General features: G+C 39.5%; 2 protein-coding genes and 2 long non-coding RNA genes across 6 annotated transcripts; 2 read left to right on the top strand and 2 right to left on the bottom strand.

The window, feature by feature from the left end:
- Positions 1–849: 849 nt before the first annotated feature.
- LOC105928090 lies at positions 850–2,238 on the top strand. The gene is made up of 4 exons (XR_004929972.1): positions 850–1,055; positions 1,548–1,641; positions 1,852–1,940; positions 2,108–2,238. It is a non-coding gene; the product is annotated as an uncharacterized LOC105928090 (long non-coding RNA).
- Positions 2,239–2,734: 496 nt separating this feature from the next.
- On the bottom strand, positions 2,735–3,767 carry LOC118561340. The gene is made up of 2 exons (XR_004929971.1): positions 3,496–3,767; positions 2,735–2,954 (listed from the first exon to the last, which is right to left on the bottom strand). It is a non-coding gene; the product is annotated as an uncharacterized LOC118561340 (long non-coding RNA).
- An 8,846-nt stretch (positions 3,768–12,613) lies between these two features.
- Positions 12,614–15,431, top strand: LOC118561325. The gene is made up of 3 exons (XM_036133348.1): positions 12,614–12,923; positions 13,128–13,302; positions 14,206–15,431. The coding sequence occupies exons 1-3, from the start codon at positions 12,719–12,721 to the stop codon at positions 15,356–15,358; spliced, it is 1,533 nt and encodes a 510-aa protein (XP_035989241.1). The 5' UTR covers positions 12,614–12,718; the 3' UTR covers positions 15,359–15,431.
- Positions 15,432–15,527: 96 nt separating this feature from the next.
- Positions 15,528–18,657, bottom strand: LOC118561326. 3 transcript variants are annotated; one of them, XR_004929954.1, is made up of 3 exons: positions 18,047–18,657; positions 16,687–17,603; positions 15,528–16,435 (listed from the first exon to the last, which is right to left on the bottom strand). XR_004929954.1 is itself a non-coding variant. In XM_036133350.1 (3 exons), exons 1-3 carry the CDS (start codon positions 18,389–18,391, stop codon positions 16,394–16,396), a joined length of 981 nt encoding a protein of 326 aa, XP_035989243.1. In that variant the 5' UTR covers positions 18,392–18,657; the 3' UTR covers positions 15,528–16,393. The 3 variants fall into 3 exon arrangements, 2 of the variants coding, with proteins under 2 accessions (XP_035989243.1, XP_035989242.1); XM_036133350.1 differs by having other exon boundaries at positions 17,010–17,603; XM_036133349.1 differs by having other exon boundaries at positions 15,528–17,603.
- Positions 18,658–18,969: the final 312 nt, after the last annotated feature.

Genomic DNA, 18,969 nt, shown 5'->3' with positions numbered 1-18,969 from the left:
GTCACAACGATGCGCGGAGGCTGTCCCATTTGGCAAAAATTCTGAGGATGCTTAAAACATAGACATAATATAAGAGTAGACGCGTCATTGGGCGGGTTCTGCCTCTGCTGCGATGCGTCAGAGCGTCCGCCATCTTAAATGTGGCAAATCTGCAGTTACTCAGTCACTTAAACAGTATCAGAGGGACTTTAATCTCTGAATATACTTTGTATTCATAGTATTTTTTTTTGTAATATTACAAGTTTATTTTCGTATCCCTTTAGCTACATTCTCCTGAATTTATTCTCCTAAAGAATAAAAATATTTAAAATAATCTAACCTGGCCCTATTACTCCAGGAGTAAAATAATTCTGCAAACTGTATGTATTCTGGAAATGTTCCCCCTTAATTCTCATGATATGATGTTTTTATCATAACATTATCACTTTTGTGTTTGTTTGTTTATTTTTACTTTATTGACCTAGGACTTTTTTCTCTCATTTTATTAATTTTACCTCTTTAATACTCCCCCAAAAAGTCTGTTCCTAAAGGTTCACAAGTGACACGGTTTTATGAAATAATGAAGACAACAATGTTTAGATTTAACAAATCAATCCTCATAACATATACACACACACACACAAATATATATATATATATATATATATATATATATATATATATATATATATATGTGTGTGTGTGTGTGTGTGTGTGTATTTATTGCAGCACAGGAATGAGGCATCTTCTCTGATCCACGTTCACAATAACAGAACTCAACTTTTTTCTGCCACATACAATATGGCGGTGACGTTGACGTGCGAACCTGCGCCCTATGACGCGTCTACGTATATGATGTCTATGGCTTAAAATGCAGCCTTCAAATGCGTCCTCCTTTTCCCCGAATTCTGAGGATGCACCGCGACCATCCTTACTGGCCTTGCCTGCCATAAGATTTCCCAAGGTGCTTTGCTCGCTTTTTTTTTTAGTAGTTTAAGAAGAAGAAAGAAGGCGGATTTTCATCAAGACTAAAGGAAAGCAGCAGCAGCGCTGGCAGTAGTGCTGAGTACAGCTATGTAAGTAGTTTGTTTTTATTTTTTTAACTGAACATTATTAAAATACATGACGGTAACGGAGCCACCGGAATTTGTAAGACCAGCTATAGCTAAAGCTTAGAGCTAATCTGTTGATACGAGACTTTTAGCAACATTAAAAGACTGAATAAAAATGTCACAATTTTTTATTTTAACCTACATATTATTGTAACTGTGCTGATAGCCATGTCCCTCACAAATCCGATCAATTTATTCTCATACAGTTTATTACAAGTGATTAGAACTGTCAAAGCTTAATGCAGCTGAAGAAATAAAATCAGTCCAGCTGTGCTGGGCTGTCAATACTGCAAACGTTTTGTTTGAATACTTAATAACGTATAGTTAATTTACAGTACAGTATAATAAGGTTTAAAGTATAATTCACTTGAAGAACAATACCAGCGTAATTATACAGAACAGTCATTTTGCCTGTTGACATAACAGAAATATGCTTTACATGTCGTTTTGTTCTAGGGAGCAGGGAGCATACAGAGGAGTTGATAAAACTCCGTGGGCAAAATAACCACCTCTTTACCGGGGCCAAAAATACTGCCGCAGTCGGATGGAGGTAAGAGTTGAGACATAATTCCATATACATGTTGCATTTATATGTAAAAGTCACACAAGTTCAAAGAAGTCCTGTTCAAACACCAACGTACAAATATAATCTTTTGATCACATCAAATGATGCCCAGATATTACTTTTTTTTTTATAAATCTTATAGTTGTGATAGTAGGGATCCTTGTGTGTTTATCTCTTCTCGTTTCTCTTGTTTAGAACAATCCTGCAAAAAAACGGGTCTGGAGGGTGAAGTTGAGCCACAACAGGCCAAAAAAAAGTGGGACAACTTGGAAAAAAAATACAAAGTATGTTCAGGTTTGGCTAATGTAATGAAATACACACACACACACATACATATATATATATATATATATATATATATATATATATATAAACACTCCTTTTTTCTAGCTTCAAAGAAACACTACAGAAAATTGCATCTGTTGACACAAATTGTTTTCCTCTACTTTAGGAATGCAAAGATCCAGGGACAGGGCAGGGGCTCAGTGGGAAGCCTACTGCTGCCACCTGGCCATGGTTTATCCTCAGGTTCTGTGTTGCTGTTATTGTTAAATTAAATTATTAAATTGTTTATAAAAGTTATTGTTGTTTGTGTGTTCTTAAAGTCTTTTAACCTTTTACATCATCTGTTTCATCACTTCTTTACAACAGTTAAGTAAACTTAGAACAACTTCTCAGTGATAACATCTATTTATTTTTAGGGAAACAAGTATTTACAATAAACTATCAAAAACATTTTAACTATTTACAGAAGATATAAAATAAATATTACTAAAGAACATATATATATATATATACACAATTTTGACTGAGCAGGAGTCTCTGGTGGTGCTGCTGGACTGGATGGGATGCCACACAGATGACCTTGGAGTCTTCTGACTGCAAGTGGGACATCATCTGGGGGGGTGGGGGATGCCTCTCTCCACTGTTCACCACATCGTCCATCAGGGTTTGCAGGGCTGACCCAATCGACGGCTGCCATGTTTCTAAAAATGTTTAAGACGACGCAGAAAATGACTTTACTACAACTGTTTTCATAACCCTTACATGAGAAAAGCTAAAAAGTGATTATACTTGCCATCTAAATGTAATCGTGGTCGGGTAGACCCTCCTCCAGGGCAGACACCTCGGCAGACAGCTGGTCCCGCCAGGGAGCACCACTGACTGCCTCCAACACGTTCTCCCCCTCCTCATCCTCTGGCATGTCGTCCTGCACTTCATCGTATGGGGCCATGATGTCACCGGCTCCTAGGCAGATGTTGTGCATTTAAGTTGATGCTGCAGTACATCAGCCTTGTCTGGATAGAGACATGAAGATTAAGAACAACAGGATTAGATGATAGCAATGTCATTTTAGCTGATATAATTCTAGTGAATGTTAACCCCTTAACGCCTGGTGTTGCTAATTTGTGACCAAACAATTCTGGCCTTTACTTATTTTACTTCATCAACTTTTTTTTTTTACGTTTTTATATTTAGATTTATATTTCCTGTATTATTTTTTCGTTATATAATTACAAATAAAATCAGGCAGTAAGGGGATAACAATTTAGACAAATAATGATTTATTTCTCAATATTAGTTTGGCTTCTCAACACAACATTAGTGATAGTGAAAGTAGTGATTTAAGTCAGTTATTTACAGGGTTTGTACACATTTCACTATTCAATTCAATTACTAAAGTTACAAACATAAGCCTATATCAAGTCTTACAAATAAATATAACATTTTATATTTAAACATATTCATCAATCTGCTGACAAGCGTTTGTTTAATAACTGGTATATTATGATCATTAGCAGGCCCCTGTGGGTGAAAATAATAGCAGGTAAATGTTACCTCTCCACTGCGCTCCTCCAGCCTGAGAAAAATTCGTCGCCGGTTTTACTGCCGCCGAAGCCGGCTAAACCGACTCTCCTCCACCAATAACAAGTAAATAAAAAAAAAAATTCAATATCCATTTTTTTGCGTCGTTTATCGGCGCTGGTGCTGTTTTCGCCGGGCTTGGGGTAGACGTGATGACGTCGTGTCGCAACCAGGAAGTGCTCCAAAGGCTAGACCGTCCCATTTACCAACGGCTGAGGATCCTCCGGAGCATCCTCCGATGGCTGGGTCCTCCTAAGGCTGAGTAGGCTGGGTCATTCGAAGGACGCAGCCGCCGAATTGAGACACCGTAGACGCGTCATAGGGCGCAGGTTCGCACGTCAACGTCACCGCCATATTGTATGTGGCAGAAAAAAGTTGAGTTCTGTTATTGTGAACGTGGATCAGAGAAGATGCCTCATTCCTGTGCTGCAATAAATACACACACACACACACACACGCACACACACACACACACACACACACACACACACATATATATATATATATATATATATATATATATATATATATATATATATATATATATATATATATATATATATATATATATATTTGCATGTGTATGTGTTATGAATATAAGGATCAATTTGTTAAATCTAAACATTGTGGTCTTCATTATTTCATTAAACCGTGTCACATGTGAACCTTTAGGAACAGACTTTTTGGGGGAGTATTAAAGAGGTAAAATTAATAATATGAGAAAAAAAGTACTAGGTAAATAAAGTAAAAATAAACAAACACAAAAGTGATAATGTTATGATAAAAACATCATATTATGAGAATTAAGGGGGAACATTTCCAGAATAATCACAGTTTGCAGAATTATTTCACTCCTGGAGTAATAGGGCCAGGTTAGATTATTTTAAATATTTTTATTCTTTAGGAGAATAAATTCAGGAGAATGAAGCTAAAGGGATACGAAAATAAACTTGTAATATTACAAAAAATACTATGAATACAAAGTATATTCAGAGATTAAAGTCCCTCTGATACTGTTTAAGTGACTGAGTAACTGCAGATTTGCCACATTTAAGATGGCGGACGCTCTGACGCATCTCAGCATAGGCAGAACCCGCCCAATGAGTCAAAAGCCTTAAAGAAATCCAGAAATAAAATAAAACTGTCACTATCAATAAAGTTCCGATAATCAATCATATCAAAAATCAGTCTAGTATGATGATGGATATTTCTTCCCTTTAAAAAGGCTGACTGGCACTCATTAATAATCGAACCTAATCCACTGTTTAAGCGATTGGCATAAACAAGAGCTAAAATTTTGTAGTCTGTACATAAAAGAGTGATCGGTCTCCAATTGTCCAGTGATAAAGGATCTTTGTTGGCTTTGGGGATCAGAGTAATCAAACCTCGCTTCATAGTGGGAGAAAGATTATTGTTTGAAATGCATTCCAGCAGGGCCTCAAATAATAGTTTTCGTAAATCTTTCCAAAAGAAAGTATAAAATTCCGTAGTTAACCCGTCTAGGCCTGGAGATTTACCCTTTGCCATTTTTTGTATTGCTACGTCAAGCTCTTCAATTCTTAAGTCATCTTCCATAACATTTTTAAAATCAAGATTAATTTTTTTAACAGAATCCTGAATTTCATCGAAAAAAGACTGGCAGTTGGATTCCGAATACTTAGAACAATAAAGATTGCTATAAAAATGTTTAACTGTGGCATGTATTAAATCCAGGTCTTCAGTGATATTACCATTAATAATTAGTTTCTGAATCTTCTTTTTGGACTGTCTCTGCTTCTCAAGATTGAAAAAATATGAAGAGTTCTTTTCCCCGTCTTCAATCCACCGAGCCCTGGAGCGAATGAAAGCCCCCCTAGCTTTATCTAGAAAAACATCATCTAGTTGAGATTTGAAGACATCAAGCTGACTCAGCTCCTCAGACGATAAAACTGGTTTTGAACATAGAGAATTAATATTGCCAATAAGTTGGGATTGTTTCTGTCTCCTCAGTTTTGAAGCAAGTTTGCCTGCCTTTATCGCTGTAGTCCTGACATTAAATTTGAACCATTCCCACTTATTTAAGGGCGACAGATCCATTATTGAGATATCCTGAAGAAGTTTCAGAACTTCTGCACAAAACGTTTTATTATTCAGTAGATCACTATTAAATTTCCAAGTTCAATTCAATTCAATTCAATTTTATTTATATAGCGCCAAATCATGAAACATGTCATCTCAAGGCACTTTACAAAGTCAAGTTCAATCATATTATACAGATTGGGTCAGATTATACAGATTGGTCAAAAATTTCCTATATAAGGAAACCAGTTGATTGCATCAAAGTCCCGACAAGCAGCATTCACTCCTGGGGAACCGTAGATCCACAGGGAGAGTCATCTGCATTGTACATGGCTTTGCTGCAATCCCTCATACTGAGCAAGCATGAAGCGACAGTGGGAAGAAAAACCACCCATTAACGGGAAAAAAAAACCTCCGGCAGAACCGGGCTCAGTATGAACGGTCATCTGCCTCGACCGACTGGGGTTACAGAAGACAGAGCAGAGACACAACAAGAGAAACAAAAAAGCACAGAAGCACACATTGATCTAGTAATCTGTTCTACATTAGATGGTAGTAGCAGGTGAGTCGTCTTCTCTGGATGATGTCAAAGTTAACAGAACGCCAGACCAGGTGTACCTACTATGAAGAGAAAAGAGAGAGAACAGAAAGTTAAAGCAGAAATGACAACACATAATGCATAATTGAAGAACAGTAGAACTCAATATAGTGAGAAAATTAGATCCTGATATACTCCAGTAACCTAAGCCTATAGCAGTAAAACTATAAAGGTAGCTGAGAGTAACATGAGTCACTAGTTATAATTTTTGTCAAAAAGAAAAGTTTTAAGCCTAGTCTTAAAAGTAGACAGGGTGTCTGCCTCACGGACCAAAACTGGGAGTTGGTTCCACAGGAGAGGAGCCTGATAGCTAAAGGATCTGCCTCCCATTCTACTTTTAGAGACTCTAGGAACCACCAGCAGACCTGCAGTCTGAGAGCGAAGTGCTCTGTTAGGAACATACGGGGTAATCAGAGCTCTGATATATGATGGAGCTTGATTATTAAGGGCTTTATACGTTAGAAGAAGAATTTTAAATTCTATTCTTGATTTAACAGGAAGCCAATGAAGGGAAGCTAAAATTGGAGAAATATGATCCCTCTTGTTGATTTTCATCAGAACTCTTGCTGCAGCATTTTGGATCAGCTGAAGGCTTTGAACTGCATTTTGTGGACTTCCTGATAGTAAAGAATTACAATAGTCCAGCCTTGAAGTAACAAATGCATGGACCAGTTTTTCAGCATCACTCCTGGACAGAATGTTTCTAATTTTGGCGATATTCCGGAGGTGAAAAAAGGAAACTCTGGAAACCTGTTTAATATGGGATTTAAATGACATGTCTTGGTCAAAAATAACACCAAGATTTTTTACTTTATTACCAGAGGCCAGGTTAATGCCACCCAGATTAAGTGATTGGTTAAGAAGTTTATTTTTTGAGGACTCTGGCCCAAAGATTAAAACTTCGGTCTTGTCAGAATTTAGATGCAGGAAATTTAAAGTCATCCAGCTTTTGATGTCCTCAAGACATGACTGCAGTCGAAGTAATTGATTGGATTCATCAGGATTTATGGATAAATATAGCTGAGTATCATCAGCATAACAGTGGAAATTAATCCCATGCTGTCTGATAATTTTGCCAATCGGAAGCATATATATAGTAAAGAGAATTGGTCCAAGGACTGAACCCTGTGGTACTCCACAGGTGACCCTAGAGTTTGAGGAAGATTTATTATTAACATGAACAAATTGGAATCTGTCTGACAGATAAGATTTAAACCAGCCTAATGCTTTCCCCTTAATCCCTACAGTATGTTCAAGTCTTTGTAGGAGAATATTGTGATCAACTGTATCAAACGCAGCACTGAGATCTAACAGGACAAGTATAGACACAAGTCCATTATCTGAGGCCATGAGAATATCATTAGTGACCTTCACCAGAGCTGTTTCAGTGCTATGATGAGCTCTGAAGCCTGACTGAAACTCCTCAAGTAGGTCATTACTTTGTAAATGTTCACAAAGTTGATTAGCAACTACTTTCTCAAGAATTTTAGATAAGAAAAGAAGATTAGATATAGGTCTGTAATTTACTAACTCATCTTGATCAAGAGAAGGTTTCTTAAGTAAAGGTTTAATAACAGCTACTTTCAAAACCTGTGGTACATATCCATTTACTAAGGATAGATTAATCATGTCTAAAATAGTGCCACTGATCAAAGGGAATATCTCCTTAAACAACTTGGTTGGGATTGGGTCTAACATACAGGTAGAAGGTTTAGATGAAGCTAAAATTTTAGATAGCTCAGAAAGCTCTACTGCTTCTAAACAGTTCAAACACAGCGCAGATTCTAAAGATTCCTCCAATGCTGCCTCACTTACTGAGGACGAGGTAATCATGTTTGGGAGGATGCCAATTATTTTATTTTTAATGGCATCAATTTTATTTATGAAGAATCCCATAAAATCATTACTACTAAGAGCTAAGGGAATGGATGGATCAACAGAGCTGTGGCTCTGGGTAAGTTTGGCAACTGTACTAAAGAGAAATCTAGGATTATTTTTATTCTCTTCAATTAATGATGAAAAATATGCTGCTCTAACTCTGCGGAGGGTCTTGTTATACAACAATAGTCTGTCCCTCCAGATTAAGTAGGATTCCTCTTGGTGTGTAGAGCGCCATTTTCTCTCCAATTTCCTAACATTGTGCTTCAAGGAACGCAGCTCTGAATTAAACCAAGGAGCCAGCTTCCTGTGAATAATCACCTTCTTTTTCAAGGGAGCTACATTGTCTAATGCAGAACGCAATGAGGAAGTCACATTGTTAGCAAAGGTATCGATTTGTGAATGGGAAGAAACAGCAATGCTGCCATCTACAGGGCATTTCTGCAATACTGAGGATATTAAGAAGGGGACAGACTCTTTAAGTTTTGATACAGCATTATCCGATAAAAATCTACTATAATGGAACCCTCTTTTGGGGGTGGAGAATTCAGTTAGATTAAACTCAAATGTTATTAAAAAATGATCAGACAGGACAGGGTTGTGAGAGAATACTGTTAATTCTTCACAATCAATGCCATATGTCAGAACAAGGTCTAAAGTATGGAGCTGAGAGTGCGTCGGTTTATGCACATTTTGAACAAAACCAATTGAATCTAGGATAGTTTTAAAGGCTACACTAAGGTTATCACATTCAGTGTCAACATGGATGTTAAAATCACCCACTATAATAACCTTATCAGTATTTAACACCAAATCAGATAAGAAATCTGACAACTCATCCAAAAACTGAGTGTAAGGGCCTGGTGGACGATACAAAACAACAAACAGAAGAGGTTTTATTGCTTTGCAGTTTGGATGAGGGAAACTGAGGGTTAAATGTTCAAAAGAACTGTAATTATTAGTTGGCCTGGGACTAATTAATAAATCAGACTGAAAGATAGTTGGCACTCCTCCTCCTCTTCCCACAGATCTGGGAATGTGGAAATTTGAATAACTGGAGGGGGTTGACTCATTTATACTAACGTAGTCCTCTTGTAGCCAGGTTTCTGTGAGACAAAACAAATCAATCTGATTATCAGAAATCAATTCATTAACTAACAAAGTCTTTGGAGGGAGAGACCTTATATTTAATAGACCACATTTTATTATTTTATTTTTAGGTTCAAGGTGAACCATATTGACTTTTATTAGGTTTTTATGATTTGTTCCTTTTAGATCAGTTTTTGATCTGTTAAGTTTTGGCCGTGGGAAAGACACCGTCTCAATAGGATAATGGGTGGGTAACAGTACAGAAGCTGCAGAGAGGTGTGTTAAACTACGGCTCTGCTTCCTGGTCTGGACCCTGGGTTGTCAGCATTTAGGAGAACTAATAAATCCGGCCAGATTCCTAGAAAGAAGAGCTGCACCATCCAAAGTAGGATGGATGCCGTCTCTCCGGATCAGACCAGGTTTTCCCCAGAAAGTTCTCCAGTTATCAATGTAGCCCACGTCGTTTTCTGGACACCACCTAGACAACCAGCGGTTGAATGATGACATGCGGCTAAACATGTCATCACTGGTCAGATCAGGCAGGGGACCAGAGAGAATTACAGAGTCCGACATAGTTTTAGCAAACTCACAAACCGAAGCAACACCAACTTTGGTGACCTCTGATCGGCGTGACCGGGTGTCATTACCGCCAGCGTGAATAACAATTTTGCGGTATTTACGCTTATCCTTAGCCAGTAGTTTTAGGTAGGATTCTATGTCGCCTGTTCTGGCCCCTGGTAGGCATTTAACTATGGTCCCTGGTTTCTTTAGTGCCACATTTCTCATTATGGAGCTGCCAATAATTAAGGTCGGCTCCTCGGCGAGATTGTCGCTCAGAGGGGAAAATTTATTAGAAACGCAGATGGGTTGGTGGTGATCTGGGGTCTGTAATCTAGAGCTATGCTTCCTACGAACTGTCACCCAGCCAGCCTGGTTACCCGGCTGCTCGGGTGCTACTGCTTTAGGTTCACTACGTGAAGTTACTCTATGCGGCTCCGCGCTAGCAAAAGAGCGGCTATCAGCTGGTTTTTCAACAGCACGGAGCCGGGTCTCCAATTCTGACACCCTCGCCTCCAAAGCTACAAAAACACTACATTTATTACATGTACCATCATCACTAAAAGAGGCAGAGGAATAACTGAACATCTGACACAGAGAGCAGCAGATAGGAGACTTAGTCAGAGCCGGAGAAGCCATTATGAGGCTAAGGCTTGGCTAGCGCTAGGCTAAAGCTAGGCTAACGCCCTATTATCACGCCAAAGAACAAACCGTGTGAAACACGAGGAGTTCCCAAACGTGATGAGCAGCCACAGACAATGTTTTAAAAGTGCTTATGTTTGGAAACAGATGTTACAGCAAAGAGGTTTAAAGATAAAAAGCGAGAGAGCCTGGAGCAAAGCTCCGTCGTTCACACAGCAACAACAGGAAGTGACGCAATACGCCTTACCGCAAACAGGAAGTCCGCCAACCAGCCTTTAGTTAAATTTGAAGGTGGTTTGGATTTACTTAAGGAGAGAAACAAGGTGACTGAACAATGATCTGTTAGAGGAGCGGCTGAGATTTCACAGCTTGTAATATTATTTAACATATTATGAGGGATTAACCAGTAATCTAGCCTAGAGCTCTGGCCATTTCCAGAAGGATTGAACCAGGAGTATTGTCTGGTATCAGGATTTCTAATCCTCCAGCAGTCTGTCAAATTTGTATTAGAGGTCAAGTTTACAAAAATATCGTCGTATATATGGTGCTGCCCCCGAGAGGGGAGACGATCAATCGATCCATCTGGAGTTACATTGAAATCTCCACCCAAAACAACCTGATCAGTGGCATATTTTGTTTTCCATTGTTTTATCATTTCTCCGATGTCAGCAAAAAATATACTATTCGTCGCTTTAATATTATATCCATATACACACACCAGAATTATCTTATTTCCATCAATCTCCACTATTACAGTTACCCAGTGGCCATTTGTATCACTGATATGCTCCAACAAAGAACCTGGGAATTTATGAAACATAATCATAACCCCAGCAGAATGTGAAGTACCATGACTGAAATAAATATGGTCACCCCATTGAAGTTTCCAGAATTTAGCCTCCTCATTGGATGAATGAGTTTCCTGCAGAAAAAAACAATTTGCCTTTTGCTCTTTGCAATAAAGAAAAGTAGCCTTACGTTTGACATTATTTTTCAACCCCCTAGCATTAAGTGAAAGTAAAGACAACATGAAATAAACACAGTAGTTGTGCAAAAACTAAGCTCAGGAACGATGAGCAGGAATGAGATAACAGCCAATAACAATTATAAGGAAAAGTGCAATAGCCCTTTAAACAAATACGAACATATTATGCCATACCAGTGGCAGTAAAGGAGCACAGCGGAGTACTTAGTCAGGGTCCACTCTTCGATTATCGATCAGGGCGAAACCTTCCTTCAAATAGGCACGTTTGCCACGGCTCCTGGCTTCCTGAACCAGGGGCCACAGTTTAGCCCGGGCGATCCTGTCCTCCTTGGAAAAGTCCTCTCTGAAGCTGATGTGCATTTCTTTACAAACGTTAGCATCTTTGGATTTTTTCCAGACCTCATCTCGCATGGTTCGTAACCCGAACTGGATGATGACGGCTCTGGGAAGGTTGTTAGCCGAAGCGGCGTCGGCTTTTTTCCCCAATCTGTGAACGGTGTCGACCGTATCCCGCAGCCGATCCACGGAGACAGGAATGATCCTCGTGAGGATCCCGATGATGGAATTCCGTATGTTTTCATCATCTTTCTCAGGCAGTCCAGTCACTCTCAGGTTCCAGCGTCTCTTGTAACGAGCATGGTCCTCACAGGAGATCCTCAGCGCTGTGTTTTCTTTTTTGAGAAGGTTCACCGTAGCTTGAAGCTCTGCTATGGCTTTCTTATTTACATCAATGGCGACAGTATTAGCTTCAATACGTTTTTCAATACTTCTCAAAATTTCAGTCTGATTATCCATCTTTGTATTAAGCTCTCCTATCGCTCGAAGAATAGCGTTCGCTGTGTCTTCCTTACATTCAGTCTCCTGTAGCTTCATTTTCTTTTTAGTTTTGTTCTTAATAGGTGTATGCTCCCGGTTTACCTTTTGATCTTTACAAGAAGGATCAGTCGCGGCCCCGGCCAACTCCATTTCTTCAATAACATCATCATCACAAGCCTCTTGAAGAGCCGACCGGCTGTAGTCGTGGTCAGACATGCTTGCCTCCGTATACAAATTCACAGACGGTGAAAAAAGCAACAGGAAGGCTGAATTCGTTTCAAAAAGTTGTTAAACTAAGGACAAAAACCCCAAGGCGCTCTAAGACAGGGGCTAAAGCACAAAACAAGGTTAAATTTTGGCTAAAAAAGACTGTATGCTAGAGCCTGCAAAAACACCACCTCTCACTCCGCCATCTTGGGACCTCCTCTTGCACAGGCAGCAAACTGTTGTAAATAAACCCACAGCTATAGAGTTCCGGGGTATGACGTTGTTACGGGACCGGAAACCGGGGGCACCGCCATCTTGGCAGTATTCGGCAGATTGGCAGACTGTGGTGGTGAAGAAGGCTAAAGATGGTTGATAACTGTTGTGCACCAGGTTGCACAAATAAACGAGGGAAAGGGAAAGGTTCGTCGTTTTACCGCATTCCTAAAGATGTGGAGAGGCGAGCTAGGTGGATCAGTGCCATTAAAAGAGCCAGGAGCAGGCAAAACAAGACTCAAAGATGGGACCCCCCAGCCGTTGGATTCCGCTTGTGCAGCGATCACTTCGTATCAGGTAAGTTACCGAATATAAAGCTTACTAACAAAAGTATCTTCATTATTTAATAGGCTATAATATTGGTTTCTGATCAGTTTCATACTAGCTAGTTGAATTATAGCATGCAATTCGTGGGGCTACCGATGTCATATTTTGTAAGCTAGTGCTAACGTAGTAAACAAAACCCAGTTCAATACTGAAATGTTTCTATTTATTTTATAGGGAGAAAGAGTGATAATCCCTTTAGTCCGGACTTTGTTCCATCTATTTTCAACTACGTGCCATCTCCAGAGAAGAGGAAAAGAAAAATGAGACTGGAGGTTTTCAACAGACGACAGAAAGCAAAGCTACAGAAGATAGAGCAGACAAAGCTATCTGCAAAAGCCATCCCTCCCAGGTGAATATATGAAAGTTCCTTAACCTGTTAAACCCCACTTGCATGGACTTGGTAAAATTATAAACCAAAAAGTTTTTTGTTGAAGAAGCCGTTTATATAGGAAACGGATGGCACTATGTGTCATTTTGTAAAAGAAAAGAAAGGGTGAAACATGCCTCATGCAACAAAAGTAAAAATAACCCTTTTTTTCCCCCAGCCTTCTTATTGGTGGCTGTTATAAACAGACAAACACATCATTCAACAGTGGCTTTTAAAAAAGAGGAAGAAGTTGCTTTTTAAAATACAGTATAATAATTAAAGGCTACCATTTTGTAGAATATTCTTGTACTTCACTTTTTTCCCCATGTTCTAGTGGCTCCCGTGGAGGCTCTGACATAAAATAACAAAGTAAATATGAAATTAATGCAAAAATACATACTGTAGAAAGTGATAGAAACATCTAACATGGACAGTATTTACGTATTTAATTTGTCTATTTTTTGTCAACCCTGTCTCCTGGCTTTAGCAGACTTTGAGGTGTTACCTGTCTTTTTAATTAATGACTCAAATTCAGCATAACCTTCCATTAAAAGCTCGTGTTCTGCTTGGGAGAAAAACTGTGGGTGTTCTTTGGCCATGCTGAACAGCCAATAGCAGCGTTGCTGATCATTGTTTCTACTATCGAAACATTTACCCTTTTAAACAAACGCATGAACGCGCAGGTTTCTCAGATAACTCAATCCAGCGATACTAATCATAAACAACAGGTTTGTTCGAAGAACCCAATTAGCCGGATCATGATTAGCCGGATGAAATCATCTTGGATGTGTCATTTGATCTCGGATGTTTTAAGCAACGTACGAAGAACGGACCCCAGTAGTGTATACATATACTCTTTATATACTACTTTTGTGTTTTCACCAGAGCATCAACCGATTGTCCCCAAGACAGCAACAAGGACCCTACTGCAGACCAAACTCCCACCACAGAGCCTTTTGAATCTACCCATGAGGAACCTGAAAATGATGTCCAGCCTGTTCTCCATGAGGATGATCCAGCAACTCCACCATGCAGCACTGAAACCTGTGGTAAACGCATCCAATCTCTTGAGCAAGAATGCCAAGCTTTAAGGACTGAGAATATGTTGTTGAAAGAAAAAATTAATAGGACTACACTGAATGAGAGGAGCTTGCATAACGATGATAAAAGAGTTAATACTCTCACTGGTTTATCAACATATTCAATTCTCATGACAATTTTTCATATTGTGGCTCCTTTTCTCAAACTTAAATCTGGTTTAACATGTTTTCAGCAGTACATGTTAACTTTATTAAAGCTCAGAATGAACTTGTCCTTTGAATTTTTGGCTTTTTATTTTGGCATTGACTCAACCACTGTTTCAAAGCTCTTCAAACATTGTATTAGTGTGATGCATTGTAGATTGGTGCCAAGTCTTGTGTTGTGGCCTGACAGAGAATACTTAAGAAAATCTCTTCCATATGCATTTCGAAACAGTAGCTTTGAAAAGACAGTTTGCATAATAGATTGTTTTGAAATATTTCTAGAGAAACCCAGTAGATTGCTAGCCAGTGCTCAGTGTTACTCATCATACAAATCACACCACACAATCAAATATTTAATTGCAATTTGCCCTCAAGGTTCCATTTGTTTCATTTCCACTGGATGGGGAGGTCGCACAAGTGATAAGTTCATCACAGAACAAAGTAACTTTTTATCTTATTTGCACCCAGGGGACGTAGTTTTAGCAGACAGAGGTTTCCTGGTTAAAGAGTCCATTCAGAGATGCCAAGCTGAATTAAAGATTCCAGCATTTACTCGGGGAAAGAAACAATTAGATCCAGTTGATTTGGAGAACACCAGATGTCTAGCCTCTCTTAGGATACATATTGAAAGAGTAATAGGAGTTCTACGTCAAAAATACACTGTCTTGCAAAGCACTGTCCCTATAAGTTTCACAGACATAGACAGAGAAAATGATGTGACCTACCTTGACAAGATTGTGAGCATATGTTGTGCACTTATAAATGTGTCTGAATCTGTGGTGCCCTTCCAGTGATGGGGATGTACAGTAAAATGATGTGACTGGCTACAGATGTGCTCAACCAGCAAATAAACCTTTGTGACTCTCACTTCTTGCTTACTTGTTGTGACATTACTTTTCATCATTTTGATCACTCACTATTTTGATGCGATCACATTCTGTTTCTCTTTACAGATCAAGTTTTACATCCACCCATTCTAACTGAGTTTCCACTCAACCAGATATTTGTTCTGGTGTGTTTGATATGAATGACCTACCTGTGTTTCATATCCCTGATTGCTACAGATACTTAATACTAATGATGGGGAAGAGAACAATACTGGTTTAACAACTGTTTATTCAGAAATAAGAGTACAGTATCAGCTACTACTATTTACACATTTCACTGGTTTTTTTGTTTTTTGGGCATTGATTACTTTTCGGCAGCTGGGACATACCCACTGTTTTGGGACCCTTTTCATGGGAAGGCAGGTTTGGTGAAACTTTTTAACTGAACAAAAACCCGATGCACAGACCAACATGTTCCCTGCTTCTGGCTCACGGCAGTAGCACCACTGTTGTTGACTATGATCAGCTGCTGCTGCTGGTTTTGGCGCAGAAAAGTACTTGGCTAGCAGCTCTGGAATGATACATTTCTTAAAGAAGTCACGGGCACATTCCAATTCTTTGTGAAAGAAATGCACATCAGGTGTGATGCGTTCAACAAATGGTGAAGTGCTTCCCCTTAAAGTCCACAGAATGAAATCACAATATGGTTTGTCAGTAACAAATAGCTGCATCTGCACTTGATGATAGTATGCATGGTCCCGCTTCAGTCTAATTTTTTCTTGCGCATCTTTTTCAAGGCAAAAGTGAGCAACAGAATCTACTGCCTCATTAACAGAAAGGTCCTTTACAGAAAATGGGCACTTAATTTCTATGACACCTGAACCACAGCAGCTGCAGGAAACATATCCATCAGGTGAGGCCCCAATAAATGGGTGCAGGGGTGAAATCCTGAATCCAGCTGTTTCTACCATGACATCCGTGTGTGAGAGGCGATGCTGCATTTCATAGTATTTTCTTGCCAATTCCTCGTGCTGGCATCCCCATCTGAAAAAAAAACACATTAGTTTTGGACAATAGTAATGCCACCCCACGTTTGTACCTCCCTGCACTTTCAAAAGGATATTACTTGGTTTTACACTCCAGCTTTTTTAGAATAGTACTTCCTGGATTTACCCTTCCTGTTATTTTACATACATCACATTCACTTGACCATCTGGAAATTAAAGTTTTACACATAGGAGCAGATACACACTGCATGCCCTATTTTATCCTAACCCTTCTATGCTCTTGAATACCTGGTAGCCTCACTGGTGAAATTATGGGACTTTGGGTAGCATATTTGTCTTATCAGAGACACTGCAGGCTTTCTGACATCTGTCTTTGTGGCTGCTCTGAAGGTAGATCCTGTTACCCTACCACTCCTTTGCTCAAACCAGATTTTGGACTTGGACTGGGCTCTGGTCTCCTCCTCTACAATATCACTCTGAAAACATGACGATCAAAACTGTTACACATAACATTTTAAGTTGGCACAGACTGTACACATGCAGTACATGATAGCTTTTAGATTTCAGTTATTAGCTCCTGTTATTTTAAACAAAATAAATATGTTCTGTACCTGTTCTTTGGTCACAGCTATGTCTACAAATAGTGTTTCTGCTCGATCTTGTAACTCTGCCAGGTTGAGGTCTCTTGCCTGCTTGTCATACAGGATGGTGAGGGGTTCTGGTAGATCCAGCATGACAGCCTTTGGCACATAGGATGCTGCATACTCTTTGACAACAGACAGGACTGCTGGTTTGATGATCTGGTCCTCTTGTGTGCGGCATTGGGAGAGGTTGTTGTAAAGTTTGGCTTGCTCAGCTGTGGTCAGAGGTGGGAAAGCTGGGGGGGCAGAATGACCTTTTGAAGATTGTCCTTTTTTATATTGTTGAGAGTTGTTAAAAATTATGTCCTTGCCCTGCTGATACTCCACTTTCTTTACAGAGTCCTCACTTGGGGTGGCCCATTTGCACTTCTTAGATGTTACAGCTATCGCTTCATTTCTGCCACTGTTATGCTGCCATATGCTGAACAACACAGCTGACACATGGGAACAGCTCTCACCAAGTCCAGCTGTGCAATTGCAGTGGGCTCCCAAGACAACCCCATCATTCTTCACCACCATCCATGGCTTTAACTGCGGGTCATTAAGCCTTTGGGAATGATTAACCTATAAGTTACATGAAATTAAAAATGTCAGCTACCTTGGTTGAGAACATCAAAGATACAAACTAGCTTCAGATAGCCAGACGCACCACGGATAGCTAGCCAAGCTAACATAAACAAACAACCCGGTGTTGTGCGCAATTCTGTTCCCCCGTGAAAATCTGTTCTCCCTGTGTCGGGAGCGCGCTTTACAGCCGTTTTCACGGCGCTTCTAATTGATTTCTCGTATGATCATGTCAAGGTTGTAACATTCAGTTTATTCGGCAGCTGTTTACAAAATTGTAAAATAGTTGTTTCACCGAGAAATCAATCAGAAGCGCCGTGAAAACGGCTGTAAAGCGCGCTCCCGACACAGGGAGAACAGATTTTCACGGGGGGAACAGAATTAACACCGGACCCCTACTAGCCATGCTAACGTTACACTACCGATTAAACTGGGACACTTACCCTTCCAGTGATGATAAAGCAATTTTTTGCTTGAAGATTCCACAGCTGGATGTTCGTTACAAAGCCAGACTGAGTCCATTTGTAACCCTCCAAACTTTTGTAGGCTTTTAGAGAGTCACCCGAGAAGGACGATGGAAAGTTTATCAGATAGTTGTATATATCCGGATACTGCAGATCTGGGACGTCTTTTTCAGCGGAGATACTTGTGAAAAGCACCCCGGGGGCATTGTATGGGTCGGTAATATTTAATCTATTTAATTTTTTAATATAAAGCTCAATATCATTCGAATTAAAGTGAGATGAGTACTCCGACGGTTTGAAAGCTTCGGCGCTGGCGCTGGTCATTTTTACTGCCAAAATGGTGTCCCGAACACTGGTAGTCACGTGGGGTCCGGATCTCTATAGCTGAAAGCCCCCCCTAAGCAATAGTTAAACCTTGTAGTGTGTAAATGGAGAGTACAAAGGCAACGCAAACCTGTTTTCACCGTGTAAACAGAGCCAGAGACTGTACTACAGTAATGCAAGTGTATCCAAAGCAGAGTTGTTAACAGACCTCTCAACTTTTATCAAAAGTTAAGAGTGAGATTATGCTAAATTGGGGGCGGGGCTTGTTTTGGGGCGTGGCTAACCGGACCCTGGAAGAGCCGGAGGAGTCAACTCCATCACATTTTTATCCCACCAGACAGCGAAGTAGACATGTATTACTTGTGTTAAAAAGAGAAAGACACATTAATACTTTATTGTTCAGTTAATGGATTAAGACATAAAAAAAATACACAATTGTTCAAATAATACTGAATAAAATTAAGTAGTTTTAAGTTATTGACCAAATTATTACACTGTTACACATTCATCTATGGGTTGTTTATCATTGTAAATCTATAACCTGATTGGTGATTCAGGCTGAGTTTCATCAAGCCTTT

Source organism: Fundulus heteroclitus, unplaced genomic scaffold, assembly GCF_011125445.2.
Source record: "Fundulus heteroclitus isolate FHET01 unplaced genomic scaffold, MU-UCD_Fhet_4.1 scaffold_61, whole genome shotgun sequence".
In the NCBI taxonomy this organism is placed as follows: Eukaryota; Metazoa; Chordata; class Actinopteri; order Cyprinodontiformes; family Fundulidae; genus Fundulus; species Fundulus heteroclitus.
Note: the sequence above shows the minus strand (reverse complement) of the source record. Positions and strands in the feature narration are given on the sequence as shown.